Source organism: Archocentrus centrarchus, chromosome 22 (assembly GCF_007364275.1).
Source record: "Archocentrus centrarchus isolate MPI-CPG fArcCen1 chromosome 22, fArcCen1, whole genome shotgun sequence".
Taxonomy (NCBI): domain Eukaryota; kingdom Metazoa; phylum Chordata; class Actinopteri; order Cichliformes; family Cichlidae; genus Archocentrus; species Archocentrus centrarchus.
In genome coordinates this window covers 24,351,675-24,367,582 of record NC_044367.1, presented here as the reverse complement: position 1 = coordinate 24,367,582, position 15,908 = coordinate 24,351,675, and the positions used below count along the sequence as shown (strand labels likewise).

Genomic DNA, 15,908 nt, shown 5'->3' with positions numbered 1-15,908 from the left:
TGTCTTACTCACCAGCAGAATGGCGCACAGCTTGTTTGTACTGTAGCTGCCTGATATTCTCTATAGGGCTGCCCTGAATGGCAAACAGCAGCAAAGGATGATTTAGAGGTTTATGAGAATATTTTCTCTCTTTGTCTTTGCTTTTCTGAACCACAAGCAGTCCCGGAGTAAAAAAGCTTCAGCTCCCTGTAACACTGGGAACCCATTGATGAGCCTGTGCTGTTTGCAAGATGCTGGAAAAGAGCTGTATGACTTGGATATGAAGCTAAAATCCAACTACAATTTCGCTAATTGTGAAGAGCCAATGAGCTTTCCCCGTTGTGTCATTCGCCTCCACGGTGAAAACAAATCAGGCCTGCTCTCTTCGTCATCATTACGGCTGTGTCGGGGGACAAAAACAACACTTTTCATCTTTATCTCTGTAATCATTTTACCACAGCAACATTCCCTCCTCTCCTCTCCAGCTCCCCTGTCACTTCAGGCTGAAGACTCACCATTTATGACAATATGGCGGGGGACTCCCTCAACAGCTGAAAGGTTTAGAAAGCTACTGTGTGCCAGTATTGCATCTGGTCAGGAAAAAAACCCTGCTCGCTTTAACTCAGAGCAAACATCTTGACCTTAATGTTCTGTGCACTTGAGCTGCAGCTTCACCTGAGTTCCTCTGGGTAATATGTATCATTAAAAGTTTGGCTTTAAATATACGCCAAAGCTCTGTACCGAATCTGATGGCTTTGGTCTCGACTGAAAATGCCTCAGGGTAGAGGAATCTTGTAATTTTGTCTTCAAAGCTTAAAAACCCACAGAACTGCTTTCTTAAAATCAATAGCTCATTCCTTAGCCCTGTAATCCCCAAATTAATATGACTGTCCAACTCTTCGCTGTTCGGGAGCTTTGATACTGATAGAGTTTATGTGCTGATTTGATGGATTGCAGCAAGCGACTGCAATGTGTTTGTGAGGGCAAGAAAAGAAAAGGAAAAAATACTCCACACCAGTCAATCTATCTGAGAAATATTCTTAGATATGTTACAGCACACAAGCTCAGGAACCTCTTACATTTTCAACAAAGTTGCTAATAAATCCCATAGCATCGTTATTCTCAGCATGGCAACACGCTACTGCAGAACTAAGGAACACACAGAGCTGCTGCACACAGCATTGGTATGCTGCTGCAGAAAGAGAAAGACTCAGCAGGTCCACCACGGAGCAGCATGAACCACAGGGCAAGGCAACAGCCAGCGTGGCTGTCACTGTTCATTAGCAGGGCGCCGTAAGCTACCTGAAGCCCACCAGAGGCCAGCTACAGAGAGAAGGTGGGGTGGGGTGGGGGTGGGGGGTTCATCTTGTTACCTCCCAAGCACAATCCCAAAATATCTCAAGATTGTAACAGCTCTCAGATCCACACAGACATTTCATGTTGACAGTCACGATCTGTCCATATGGAGACGCACAACTAGACTAAATCCCCTACATGTCGTTTCAAACGCAGCAAAAAAATGTAATATTTTTTCTTTCTGTTTACTTGCACACGCTATTGCTTTCTATTCATGCATCTAAATCTTTTTTGTGACTGCTGATTGTTCCGGCTGCTGCAAAAATAAGAGCACATAGTCGCTGATAAACCCGGACCAGGCCACGGGAGGAATGAATAAACAACACATTCTCATCCGAGAGTGTCAAATGCTGCCCTTCTGCTATGAGTTGCTGCTGTCACAGAGATATGACAAGCACCAGTAATCCGCATTTGGAAGGTGCAGTGAGTCACAAGCTGCCTCCCATAAGATTGAAGTTCATGTCCCGTATGGGAGCTTTGTGTTTTAAACTTTTTGTTTTGCACTTTGTATTCCACTGATTCCTCATTTCCTTCTTTCCTTCAGCCTCACTTGCTGGTTATGTTTAGGGACTAAAAACATCTTTGTTAGCAAGTTAAGGAAAAGATCAGGATTTTAGATGCTTTCACAACACTCACTGTGCACGATGAACATATAACGCTTACACAGAGAGTTTAAAATTAACTCAGAGAGGGTCCTTTACAAGCATCCATATGTAAAAAGCTGGAAGTGAGACCTGCACCCATAGCATCACTGCTGCTGACCAAATACAGCAGTATTCGATGTCCTGGGAATGAAACCTGATTTTAATTAGCACCACATGCTGTCGCTCTGAATGTGACAGCATTCAGTCGGGAGACTGTAGAGCATTAGCGCTTATTGGTACATGCTGTGTCATGTTTATTAGCACCAACACGTGCAAGTGATAATTACTAAAATTAACAAGTTTTTGTAGTCCCTTGATGAAAGTTACATGACAGATACACAGATAAAACGGCCAATAAAGACATCACCACATAACTGGAATTTCAGCCTTCAGAACAACAATTTAATTTCATCCAAATCTCCATCTTTTGCAGGGGTAAACTTTTGGAGGAGTGCTGTGCTGACTGTTCAGTGAAGTCAAGGACCGGGTACTGACTGAGGAGGCACACTGATGTTTGGGGCTCTCTGTAGACGCAGCTGCTACTCCTGTTAATGCATCTCAGTGCGTGGGAAAAGAAATTACAGTACATGCCAGAGAGAAAAGGATGAACTTCCTGTGCTGTCTAACCCAATAAACTAATTTATTGATTCTGCTGAGGATAAAATGATAAAAATGACAGTCTGGTCCAACACCTGAAGGGCAATTGATGCATCATCAAGCGCAGATGCTTGCCAAACTATATATCACACAAAAGCCTGTAGAAATGTAGGGAAGAGGCCACGGGTGGCTGATCCTCTGCATAATGTGTTCCCACTATGTTTTCTCACCAAAACACATTACAAGGCTGAGCCTTCCCGTTCAGGAATCCATCATGCTAATCAGTCACTGGGATCACTCCTGGAAATCACATCTTTTGCTGAGCTTCGGCATCTCCCATCAACCAGCCTGATTGATAGGTGATAAAAAGTGACGGTGTCAAGTGTAGCAGTAGGTAATAGATACCGGGTCCAGATTAAGAACTTGCCATCTGAGAAGTGAGTGCAACAGGAATGAGTGATCCTTCAGCACCGCCTCCCTGGTACAGTCCCTTTGCTTTGGAGGACATAAAACACAAATTGTTGTGCAAATATCTGCTGGAAAACGTAATCTCTAAATAAAGAGTCTGTGATCCAGAAAACCTGCACACGGCACAGGGTGAAGGTGACAATGCTCCAGCCTTTTCTCAATTATTTAGTTATGAGATTAGTACAGTGTTGAGATTATATCTGCATTTGATGAAAAAAAAAAATTAATCATCTAAAGATGATACAGCACAGATTATGTGTGCCATTCACATTTTTTCCGTCTTTGACATTTAGATGAAAACTGCTGCCTAAATAACACGCTTCAGTCGCTCACGCAACCACCGAACAGTTTCCAACATTTTATCTTTCACTGAGTTGTTGTAACGATATCAAAGCGGTAACGCTTTTGTATTATTCATTCATTTTTACTCATGTCTCCTGTTTCTTTTTTATTTTCAATTCAGTTTGGTTTCCAGAGCGGCTTTGTTTGTTTCAGTTTGTCATTGTTACATCAAGCACGTTACTGTTTCAGGTACGGCACAAAGTAAAGCTCAACCAGCCTACATAAACTGATAGCTCAGCTGATACTTTTCTATTCATTGAATTGGCGATACAGGCAGTGCTGCAACCCTGCAAGCTGCTTTGCAACCCACCTCCAGCCCAGCTCCTCCTTTCATGCTGTTCCTAAATCAGTGTCATATCTGTTGTCTCATCCATGTTTGGAAGATCAGAACTGAGCCATGCTGCCAAATATAAATTACTGCAGATGGTAACATCAAGCTCTTGTTGATGTTTTTTTTTTCCACACTTTTTTTTGTTTTAGGTGGCTATAATAATCATGAGCAATACCACAGAAAGCTATAAATTTTAATCTTCCAACAATCTCAAGTCATCAAATTAAAACAGGGGAAAACAAACAACTGTCTGTCGATGGGTGGCTCTCGTGCCCTTGTCTATTATGTTTTCTTTGCTCTGGGTGAAGTCACTTTAAACACAGTTCTCATTGTCAGAGCTATATTCAGGCACAGGATGCTGTCACACATTACTATTCCTCTCACAGTTCAAACCGGTTCCTTCTGATAGGCAGAGATGGAGGGAGGCACTGAACTCCTAACCTTTCATTCTCATTCTTACATGGTTGTCATCTCACTTCTGTTTTTATACTGATAAACCATCTCAATTATGACACAAAAATATCTGAAAAGGTGACGGAAAGCTTGACCTTTATAAGTGAGCAGCGCGACATTGGAACATAAGCCCTTATGAATCAGCGAGCACCAGTTCTGACATTTCAGGACATGTCCAAGGTTCTCAAAGAAAGCGCGTTAAGGAAACTGTTATCCCGTATCATTTCCATAGAGATTCATCTATCTGCCTAAAGGCAAAGCATTAATATATTTAACAGAGAAAACAACAGAGTAGGAATCTTGACTGAGATCAGTCTGAAAGCATACAATGTGCCATATTATGGGTAGCGAATAAATAAATAATGAATACATAAATCCTTGATGAATTCTTCCATGTGTTCAAAAGTAGTGCTCACTTAAATCTTATCTTTGTGAAATATGAACACGAGGCTGACCTGCACTTATTATTCATTTAATTGCCTTGGGTTAGTTTGACTGTTTACTTAAGTTTCTTTGAAGTAGGAATTCTTTTAATTTTTTAAAGCATTCCAGTTTTTCCTTGCTGTACGTGTCATGGCCAGTCAGCCACAATCAGTCAAACAATTTCGATAATTCAGCCACAGCCTGATAAGTAAGAACGAGAAAAAGAAAGAGTGGATGTCTTTAAAGTACTCACATGCCAAGAAGCAGTCCATGCTGAAAGAGATGTTGTCCACAGAGATGGCTGAACCGGGTCCAGGTCCATCTTCAGTACTGAAATAGAGCCAGAACCTGTGGAGAGGCAGAGCCGCTTTAACATCTCACAACCTTTGAACAGTGCAACAGCTCCTGTCTGAAATGATGAGAGAAATAATGTATTGTGCTTTAAGAAAATTGCCACTGAGAACTGGCCTTGGAGGGGTGGGGTGGGGGGGGGGTGAATTATGTGTGAGAAGGTTTGCTATTTACAACAAAAAAAAAAAAGGAGTTTGACTTCTATAAGGATTAAACTCACTGTCATGGTTATAGTTCCACAAATATATGAGAAGTGCTTTAATCTCAAACCTTCAAAGCAATACTTTAATATTTTCAAGGCTTCTGTCTTGCCAGATGTTAGCAAAAAAAAATGATCTTATGTCTGCATGGAAAAAAAAAAGATTAAGTTGGATCAAAGACTGCATGTAAAAGACGGATGTAGCCACCATGATGTCACCCATTGCTTCAGAGACTCCTGTTATAAAGCTCTGATTTTATTACTTCGGTCCACAATGTTCATTGAAGTCAGAGTCTGCCATATTTGGATGAAATGATGGAGCGCGAAGCAAAGCAGATCCACACACTGTATGGCCACATTTTACAATCTGTTTTTTTTTTTTAAAACATATACACTCTAATTAGTGTTACGTAACACCCATCCATCTTCTCAACCTCTTATCCAATTTAGGGTCGAGGGAGAGCTGGAGCCTATTCAAGGGTGTCACAGGGCTAACACATAGAGGCAATCGTGCACACCTCCACATCTGCATCCACGCTTAGGGCCAATTTATGATCATTAATTAACCTAAAACTCATTTCTTTAAAATGTGGTGAAAAACTGGAGAAAACCAACTGTGAGGTGACAGGGCTACAACTACTACAACCCATATGTTTATATGTTAAGTAACATATCAATACAATAATTTCACTGAAGTTGGAGCACAGGTCTATTAGTACAGTTAACCGTACAGCAGGACATAATATTTGTCAGATAGTTGCATTAAAAAGGCTTCAAAAGGCAACAACATACAAAAAGAAAAAACAAAAAAAAAACAGTTCAGTGACTCAGATTAGCTGAAGTGACCGTTAACAGACAGTTAGCCCTCATTTCTGCCCGAGTCTGGATCCACGTCAGTCAAAGTGGCCACACTAAAAACAGTGTTTTGGCCTTTTTGTGTACAGCTTGCATGTTCTCTGTGTGCCTGGCTTTAGGTGAGAACGAACGGTGGCTTATCCACTAGCACACCTCACGTTTGTACAAAAACAACAGCTCTCCATTTTACAGGGGGACTGTGTGCTGGACTTTATTTATTTATTTTCTTTGGTCAGGACCACTTGACAGGGAACCAAGAAGACATATTATGCTAATTTGTGAGTATTAAGAAGGTTTGAAATTGGATCTGCTGTTTTTTATTGTTTCCTGTGATTTTTTTTTTTTTATGCCAAGATACACTAACTATGTCCTGGCTCTGAACATCATGTTTGGCATTCAGGCATCAATCCTGCGATCTAACTTTCCTGGAAGAAAGTGAATAAGTAGATTTGTTGATTGGTGCAGCAGTGGCAACTGCATAACCTACAGTAAACACGAGCTCTGTAAATCAAGAAACAGTCACCACTTGGTCCCATTCAGTCAGCTGAGGTTTGTGTCACAGTTGTTTATTTCAGCTGCGGCTTTAAGTTGATGGGAGTTTACATCACGCCAACCCACACGTTCTGCATGTAGCTCGCTTCCTGGTATACCCTGACTCCTGCCTACACTTTAAGCTGTGTTTCTGGTTCTGTTTAAGCTCTACAAAGGTCAGTGTGCAAAGTCTGACAGGTTCACCAAGTGGTTACAGACATGACATTCTAATTAAGAGCACAAGCACAGCTGACTACATAACCCAGGAATCAAAAATTAATCACTCACAGGGGAGCGGGATTAATCAAGCTTGAATGGCAAAGAAACCCCCAGCCACACAAACAGAGATGAAATACTGTATTTAGAGTTTCTCGTGGTTTTTTTTTGTTTTTAACTTTTTTCTATTTTGTTTTAATTTGTCTCTTCAATGAGGGGAAATCAGGGCTGTAGCTAATTGGAAGGCATAGAGAGTGGAGAGAGCCTTGTGTATTGATTTATCTTTTTTTTCATCACAGACAAGTGGAATAAAGAGAGAGAAGGATATTTCGTACAAGTGTACACATGGCAGGTCCATTGTATAAGACTGGGGTCCCTATGGTATTCATTAATTTTGTGAAACTGAGAGGAAATGTACCCGGGAAATGGAATGAAAAATGCTGAAAATCCTCATTTATAAGGAAGAGCTTCTCTATCATGTTTTCTGAGACTTCTTTTGCTGTGTGAGTGCTTTAGTATTTGTGTGAGCATGTCAGAGGGTTGTTGGGATCAGAGTCGGATGACTGATGATGACTGCTCTTAAACACTTCAAAGTGGAACTGCCAGTTTGATGCCTTCAGACAGTCCAAACACGTTGCCTTGATATAATCACAGCTGCCTGACGTGCGGTGAAACAGGCGAGCACTTGTCATACCAGTCTGCCAGCCCATAAAGGGGAATTGTGACGAGCTTCCATCCTTTCTCAGATTTGGGTTTGGTGGCTGAATGCCAGAGTCGGCGTGGCTTGTCAGGGCCTGTGCCGTTCTCTGCGATCCACAGAGACAGCGCCCCCTTCTGGAAGCTCACAGAGCACAGCCAGAATCGCACCTGTGGAAGTGGGATGAGATTTGAAATGATCAGTATGTATCACAGGCAACTGCAGAGTTGTGTTGATGATTTCTGAGACATATAGTGAGCGTCGGTATAAATATAGATATAAATACGCCAACAACTTTAACTTCCTTTGAGTATTTTAGAATTGAAGTAAACCAGCCAAATGTTATCAGTCAAGGGAGGGATGCATTTAAAATTGCACTGAGATTAATCAGTAAGAGCCATCTGTTCACTTCTAATTATTCTAAGATTAATAGAATTCAATCAGGATTATAATTTGGGTTATTTTGCAGCCTGCATGCTTCATCACATATCGGCCGCACGCTGCAGCTTCCAGGAGGGACATGTTGGATCTAAACCTGCTGAAAATTAAACAACACACAGACTGTCACGAGAATTAAACAGCAAAAGGAAGTCTTAGGATGTGACCACGTCCCTCTTCAGTGTTTCTCGGAGCCAAGAGCATAATTCTTGTTTCACCATTTAAGTGGAACAGATGCTGGCTTAAGCCTGATGACTAAATTCAACACTTTTAGGATGAATGCTTGCATTGTGCCCACGGATGGCAGGTTTTGGTTCTTATCAAATGCGAGACCACATGGTGAACATTTAAACATCAAGATTACAGGCGCCGCACTGTGCACACCGGGAATAACATGAAAGTGAAAGCGGCCTGTAGCTAATACCCGAAGCTAATATCCTCGACAAAGTTGTCCAAGAGCGGACAGGCCAGGCTGAACAGCACCAGTTCAGTGTAGAGAGACGGATTTAGAGTGTTAATCTGGAATCATTACTAATCTTTGGCTGTGTGCCAAGAAGCTGTGAGCAGTGGCGTGTTACTGCCTCCACTGCTCTCCACAAACCTCAGACACCTCTGATATGCACCTGAAAAGCAGCAACACCATTTTTGTTGTTTTGTTTTTCTTGTTTTCCTTTCGTGCTGTTTCTCTGTGTTTTTCTTGTAAAGGTTCACTAACTTTTTATCTTGTTTTCTGACCCCTTGACCTTTTAATCAGCTCAGCATATCTACAGCTTTTTTCTTCCTTAACTTCTCTCACATGCATAGAAGGTCAAAGGTCTCTGTGCTGAGAAATATTAATATCTAACTAATCAAAGATGCAGCAGCATCAATCAAGATGTCGAGTACTGAAGCTTTTTTTTTTTTTTTTTTTACCTGGAGACCTGCTCTGTGCATATCACGATCTTAATAATGCATCACTTGCAATATGTGTGACCGTGTGACTGACGAGGTCGACCTCACTATCTGTCAGGGTCTCACAGGAAATGCAGATGCCTCAGTGCTAACCAGCTGTCTTGGCTGGTTACGGCTTGATTTTAAAGATATTCCTGCGAGCATATTCAAGACGTTCAAAGTTTTATACTGAATCAGAAACATAACAGTTAAAAATACAATTACATAGCATTTTATGTTATTCTATTTGCTATTTGTTATGAATTCATATCACAAGTCCCTTACTCCTGTGTTAACATCTTAAACTTCCAATGCAAAAATGATCTTACAGGGTGCAATATATGTTAGCTGGAATTATCTGCATAATGAATTGATAACAACTGCTCTGCCCTGCTAAGAATTAAACTGCAAACATTATAATATCTGGAAACTATCTTTTGGAAATGTATCGTTCTTAAGGCAAAGTGCATGTCATCATCTAAATATAGTATCAAGCAGAGTTAAAGAGCTGACAATAACAGAAGTCCTGTCCTCTTGTTTTATTTAGTTTGGGTTAAACTTTAGTGCTGCATATTAAATTCTTACTATTTCAAGCTGCTTGTAAAACAAATCAACTGGACATATTCCAACCAACTCACAGTTTTATCTGCCGATAAAGCCTAGAAAAAAAGTCAATTTCTTTAAAGGACCACAGCAAAAATACCTTTTGGTGATAGTTTGTAACATTTGCCTTTGCTTTGCTCTGAATGCAAGAAAAAAAAAAAGACAGCGAGTGAGTGGGTGCAGAGCTCACCGTGCAAGGAGAGTTTCTTAGAGGAGGAGGGAAGACAGGACTCTTCAGTAATGCTGAGCCACGCTGACCTTTAGACTGGCCTCCCTCAACAGTGAATGTAGCGCCTTAAACAAAGACACACACACACAGATGAGTGTCAGAAATGTAAAATCTTTTTTTTTTTTGCCATTTGTCTGTCAGTGAAGTTACTCAAAACCTGCCCGGCTGAATTTCATAAAAAATAATGGAGAAGTGAAGCATGAGCAAAGGAAAAGCTCACAAAATTTTGGCTATTTCCTGGATCACCTTATTTAAAAGTGCAGGGCAGGTCAGTGGCTTTGGTAGTCTGTGAAATAATTACAAACTCTAAGGGCAGAAATCACAGAGTAACACGTGATACGTGATGCACAAACAATACTGATGCTATAACGATGCAACAGTGCTGTGATTCTTGTCATCTGTGGCACCTGTAGATAAAAATAAAATACCCCCCAGAATGCAATAACAGTACATAATTTCTAATTTATTATATGAACCCTACACTCATTCATTTTGTAACCACCGCCCAGACGAGTCATCAAACAGTGATTCTTGTTCATTAAACTCTTGAGAGAATAATATAGACCAACCTTAAAAAATATCAATATTTGAAACCTGTGTATTGATAACTGTTACAAAAGGAAGCTGTGCATCTATTGCAGTACTGATATTTTGTCCTAATAAATAGAATCAAAGTCCTATAATATGATGTTATTGGAAATTTAAACATTTCAGTTTCCTGTATTCTGAACTATAACTGATTAAACTAAAGGCTTCAAAGAGACTCTCACCCATAGGTTGCTATCACAGTATGAAATTACAATGCTCCATTTATAGTCCCCCCCCCCCTTCCCAAACACTACCGCTGAGAGTTCTGTAAATAGTTGAGAACAAAACAAGCCTCAGCAAAGCAAGAGTTTAAAATCTCATCATGAGACACACTTGAGTCACCGCACTGATGATGAACTGCGGTCGCAGGAGTCTACATGCTGGAGCCACTATATCGAGAAGGGCTGTGTTTTCTTTCCACACTCACAAACTCAAGATTCAAATATTTAAAATGAAGTTCGAGTGAAAGAAATGCCCCGATAACGCTTTTGAAGTACATTTCAATGAGGCTGCACTGCACAAACTTAAAAGAGCCTGCAAACAAGTCATCTCAGAGAAGGTTCATGATATGATAAAAGGCGTGTCGGAGCTACCTGATGACGGGCAGCTCTGTCTGGTTGCCTTGACTGGTGACTGGAGTCTTTTCCAGGAGGGACCGCGGCCTGTTATTGACTGCCAGCTACACTCGTCCTCTTCAAAAGAGCAGTAGCTGCCATTGAGAAAACGGCCTGGAGAGAGACAGGAAAGAAACTATCAGGGGAGGAGAGGCAAAGAAGATAAGAAAAGGGGGGCACATAATGACTGGACAGGGCCAGCAGGAGGGTGAAAGAAGAAAGTGGAGTGAACACTGCCAGTCAAATTTCCAAGGAGAAAAAGGACGGGGCTGGGGTGGGGGCTGGCGATCAGGGAGCTGAGCGACAGTGAAGGCAAGAGGGTTAAGAGGAGAGAAACACGAGGGGTGCAGACTAATGGCTCACAGGACTCAATGTGTTGGGGGAAATTAGGACTGAGCTGTGGTGAGGGTGGGCTCTCAGATAGACACTAGAAACAGGAGGAGAAAATGGACGAGGCCTGAGGTGTCTAGAGGGGGAGACAGGAAGGAGTCTGAGGGGAAATGAGAAAGCTGAGATGGTGACATGATTTCTTTTGGGGATGGCAATCAGCTTGAAATTTTGCAGAATGGCATGAGCAATTTACAAAGGGAGTCTGCACAGCAATGATACAGTGAAAATTTGGAATTATTGGATTGTGTAGTGGGTGCAACACAAGCCAAGAGAGCAGTGTGTTTCCTTGTTACAGTTTCATAACCAGGGCTCAGAATACAGGTGCTCGCCCACAACTATACTGTGACTGAAACATCTGTGCATACATGAAAAATAACCCAATTTACTATGTTATACTATAATAAATTCAATAAAAAGTTAGGTATTTTAGCACAAAATAAATATTTAAGTAAGTCTGACACACCAATAAGATGTTTACTGCGTAAAAACGTGTCAAACCCTGAGAACTCCATTATGTAGTCCTGATTAACATAAATGACTGGAAGGCAACAATGTTTGGAAAAATAAATGAACTCGACTACACTGTCCTCAGTTTGCATCTCTCGGGTCCTGGTGTTTCTCCAGTCATAACTTACACTTGTTCGAGTGAGGCCAGACATTATTAAAGTTGGCATTTATCCGGCGTTGTGCAAATTTAAATTTTGTACAAGTACAAGCTGCAAATGTGATGGTACCCCACACACAGAACATCATAGCATCAAGTGACACTATTAATCTCCCAGAACATCAGTATTATTTAATCAGTATAGATTTTCCCCCATTAAGTTAATTTTAATTGAACCACACACTCTATTATACAGATATTTCTGAAGCAAGTTTCCATGGGATTATTTACTTCTCTAAAACTTCCCCAGGCCTGTAAAATGTTTTGAGAAAAAAAAGGTTAATTCCACAATTTCCCATGGTTTTCATGGGCGCACAAATTCCTCATAACAAACAAGTGCAAAACGGCTGAATTACAAAAAACATTTTTTCTTTTATGCTCTGTTACATAAATGACAGAATAAATAAAAACAAACAACTTTTGGTAGTGCAAACATTAAACACAGGCACATTTTTTTAATTCAATCTTTCATTATCAGGACAATTTTCTTCAGTCCATGATTTCTTATAAAAAACATTAAAAAATAATAACATCAGTGAATCACTGCAGTGCATTGAAATGACTCGAATCACTGACTGTCGGTCGCACACGTGCTCTTATATCTTGTAAAAGAGATTCTTAACCTGAAAAGTTTGACTTCTCGGCTAAATCAGGATTTTTAAAAAGCAGCTTTCAGAGTGTATTAAACTCACATCGATAAAACAAGCGTACTGTGTCAATTCCCCCCTTCGATTTTATCTCTGGGAAATCGCACACTTCTCTCAGGTTGCACCAAAATGCTCCTGGCTTATTAGTCATTTTACCAGCTGGTGTTTATGGAGAAATATTTGAGTCAGTTCAAACTGTCAAATGATGCTAATCCCAAACCAGTCAAGCAGGAGTTAACAAAGTCCTTCTAGAAGGACAATGAGACGTCTTTAAAGGCTTTGAGTACTCCTGAATTTTTAAACGACTTCAGCTGACAGTTTCAAAGTTTTCCCTATAAGTTTGCTTTATGTTCCTTTCATCCTGAGCTCCTGTCTGCGAGCGCCTATTACCTATATCTGAGAGATGAGAGATGTGGGATCACTATGCTTTTTTGGAAATGACCCCATCCAGATAATAGGAAGAGAAACTGGCCTGAGCAGAGATCATACGGCGTGAGGAGAAAATATTCCTTTCTCCAAGAACATCAGCTTTGAAATGATATTTTTTATTATACAAAAGACCAAAGGGTAGTTTTATTTTTCAACACTAAGAGCAAGACCACATTTCAAGGGATATTTCCTGGTATGTTTTCTTAAAGTAAACCAAAAAGCTTCTCTGGACCTTTGTGGGTAATAAGAATATTTCATGTTCTTGTCCGTCTTGTGATATGAGTCACTCCTTGTTACATAAACCCCTTAGACATAAAGTCTGTTTATACAAAGGGAAGAGATTTAAAGTCATATCACGCTTGAATAGAGAAGTCTCTGATGATTTAATCTCTATCAATGTCATTCAGTTTATAATGTCACTTTCATTCGAATATCAACACTACTTCAGTGCTGTCTGTCATCGCAATTTGACAGGAAGACGCAGTCTATAAAAATCTGTACGGATGCTTTTTGGACCACTTGTCAAGTTTTTTTTGGAATATACCAAGAAAAACAAGTGCAGTGCTTTTAAAACAGCTAATCACCACAGACACACTGCAGTGGCTGACGCTAAAACGCTCCGCAGAGAGAAGCGAAAATGAAACCTTCCAAGCCTGCGTCCTTCAGGATGTGAAGCGAATGAGGTCTGCGGATAAGAGCAGCAAGACCTTCATCATATTTGTCTGACGTAAAAATAAAACTTGATTACCCGAGTTCTTGCCATTACATGGAGGCTGTGCGCATCTGTGAGCGAATTATGACCATAACCTGCTACTTCTTATGTGACTTTAGGGGCTTCATGCAATTAAAACAGCTAACAACATTTTGATTTGATGTCTATTACTGAAACTATGTTTAAAAATGCATTTAGGGTTAAAGCCTAAAAAAATGTAGTCTAGACATGCCAACAGTCAGTAAATGCAGAATGTAATCTTCAGTTTTGCAGCACAGTTGTAGAGAAAGTGCTAAAAACATTTAATGTGAACTTGAGTTTCAAACTGGCTTTTGAGTCTCGACAGCCTGACTGGAATTCACTGGATATGTCTGGAGGCCAACAAATGTTTTCGTTACTTGATCAGAGTGCTGCTTCTGATACATTTGATCACCAAATTCTTTTCATTTGCACATTACATTACGGTAAGGTTTTTAACCAGTTTGCCAATTAACTTTCTGGCAGATGGTTCTTTGTAGCAACAGATGATTTTACTAAGCACTCTTAAAAAAAAACAAAAAGAAAAACAAAATTTTGTGCCTTTAATTTTCTACCTCTGCCAAAGGAGGCGGAGCTTCTGTGTTTTAATTGCTGTTTGTTTGTTTGTCAGCAGGATTAAGGAAAACACTGTCAGGCTGATTTATACAGTATAAAGCTGTTATTGAGGTGCAGCATGGACAAAGGGGAAAAATCTCTCTCTCTCTCGTGCCCTTTCAGTAATATATGTGTTTGATCTTTTGGGCTCTTCATTCCTAAATGACATATTAGGGTAACTGCTAATAACTGTCAAAACAACAAGAGATCAGATGTAGTACTAATGTTCTATTAAGAGTTCCCATTCAAATGTGGTGAGAGGTTTCTGAATCTCTGTTTCAGATCTGTGAGGTGCTGGATGGACTCTCAGTGTAAGCAGTTAAAGTGAATTTCTGTGTATGTAGATGGCAACAGATCTGCACATTTTGCCAGTTTATCACATTCAATCAGATTGCATGTTATTGCAAACTTGACTCCATACAGTCACATCCTGATAGCGGACTGATTGCGTCTTGTCGCAGTTTTATTGCCATCTCGACGCCGCAAAGTTGCTTTGAAGATGGGAACTGACTGTCACAGAACTGGCCCCAGTCTTTGAAGCAGCCATTCTGCACTCTTCTGCAGTCATTTTGATCGTGCTGCAGTCTCCAGGCACTGTTTTATCTATTGGGACTGTAGCATTAGTATTTATTTTCTTGTGTAAATATTCTATTCTATCAAAGCTACCACAGATAAAAAAAAAGCAAAGAAAACCATCAGTAATAGTACAGTAGAGTAGTCCTGTTCAGGAGGAGCAATCTCAAACATTACTAGATTTGAGTTCCTACATGCATCCGGCTTTAACAGCATTTCACACAGGGGCAGGCGAACTAATGTCTGCAGAATTTCAGCAAACTCAGGCCAACAAGAGGAAGTTCTCTAACACTCTCAAAGAGAGTAGGATGTGTTTGTGTATAATGATGCTGAAGTAGGATGGTGAGGAAGACCCACAGGGACTTAGTTTTTCTTATATGTCAGGAATCTTGGTGATTGATGCATGCTAAGTTTGTTCCTCCTGCCTCTGTCTGCCTTTTCCCATTAATGAGCTTTGGCAGAGCTCATGAAGGATTTAAATAGATCAAATCAGATGACGATAACTCATGGATATATCACAGAGAATAGCGTATCAGAGAGGGAACACTATGTGATTTAGGAAGAGGGGGTAATCATTACAGGGTGGTGATGTAAATGGAGCAAATATAGAACTTAAGCTACAGTAGTGTGTGAGAACGGGGGGGCAGGATAGACTGATGAATGAGCATATGTCTAATTGGTCCTTAATTAAAAAGGATAAAGGCTATTACTTTTCAAAAACAGACAGACAAAAAGAACCTTAATTGAGAACAAATGACAGCTGGCCTTCAAGCCTCTGTGCACTCTCAGCATTACAAGAGCACAAAGTGGAAAAGGTGTGTGGAAATGCACTCGGAACAATCACCATCTCTCTCTGCAGAAGCCATTAGTTTGTGTCAAATATTACACATGAGTTTCCATGCTCTGTTTGTTACTGATGCAAGAGTGTGCATTTACCAGTCTGATTAATGTCGTGAAAACAGAATTCAGGAATCCTGCAATGACCTGTACAACTCAGCTCTGTGTTTTACTGATTG

At 40.4% G+C, this 15,908-nt stretch overlaps 1 protein-coding gene across 1 annotated transcript in view; it reads right to left on the bottom strand.

Annotated features, from left to right (window-relative positions):
- alk (ALK receptor tyrosine kinase) overlaps nucleotides 1–15,908 on the bottom strand; it is a 394,751-nt gene that overhangs the window by 45,345 nt on the left and 333,498 nt on the right. Inside the window, exons 7-10 of the mRNA XM_030718325.1 lie at nucleotides 10,824–10,958; nucleotides 9,604–9,707; nucleotides 7,440–7,612; nucleotides 4,847–4,941 (exon numbers count right to left, since the gene is read on the bottom strand). Of these exons, the coding sequence (XP_030574185.1) occupies nucleotides 4,847–4,941; nucleotides 7,440–7,612; nucleotides 9,604–9,707; nucleotides 10,824–10,958 (507 nt within the window). The remainder of the gene's footprint in view (nucleotides 1–4,846; nucleotides 4,942–7,439; nucleotides 7,613–9,603; nucleotides 9,708–10,823; nucleotides 10,959–15,908) is intronic.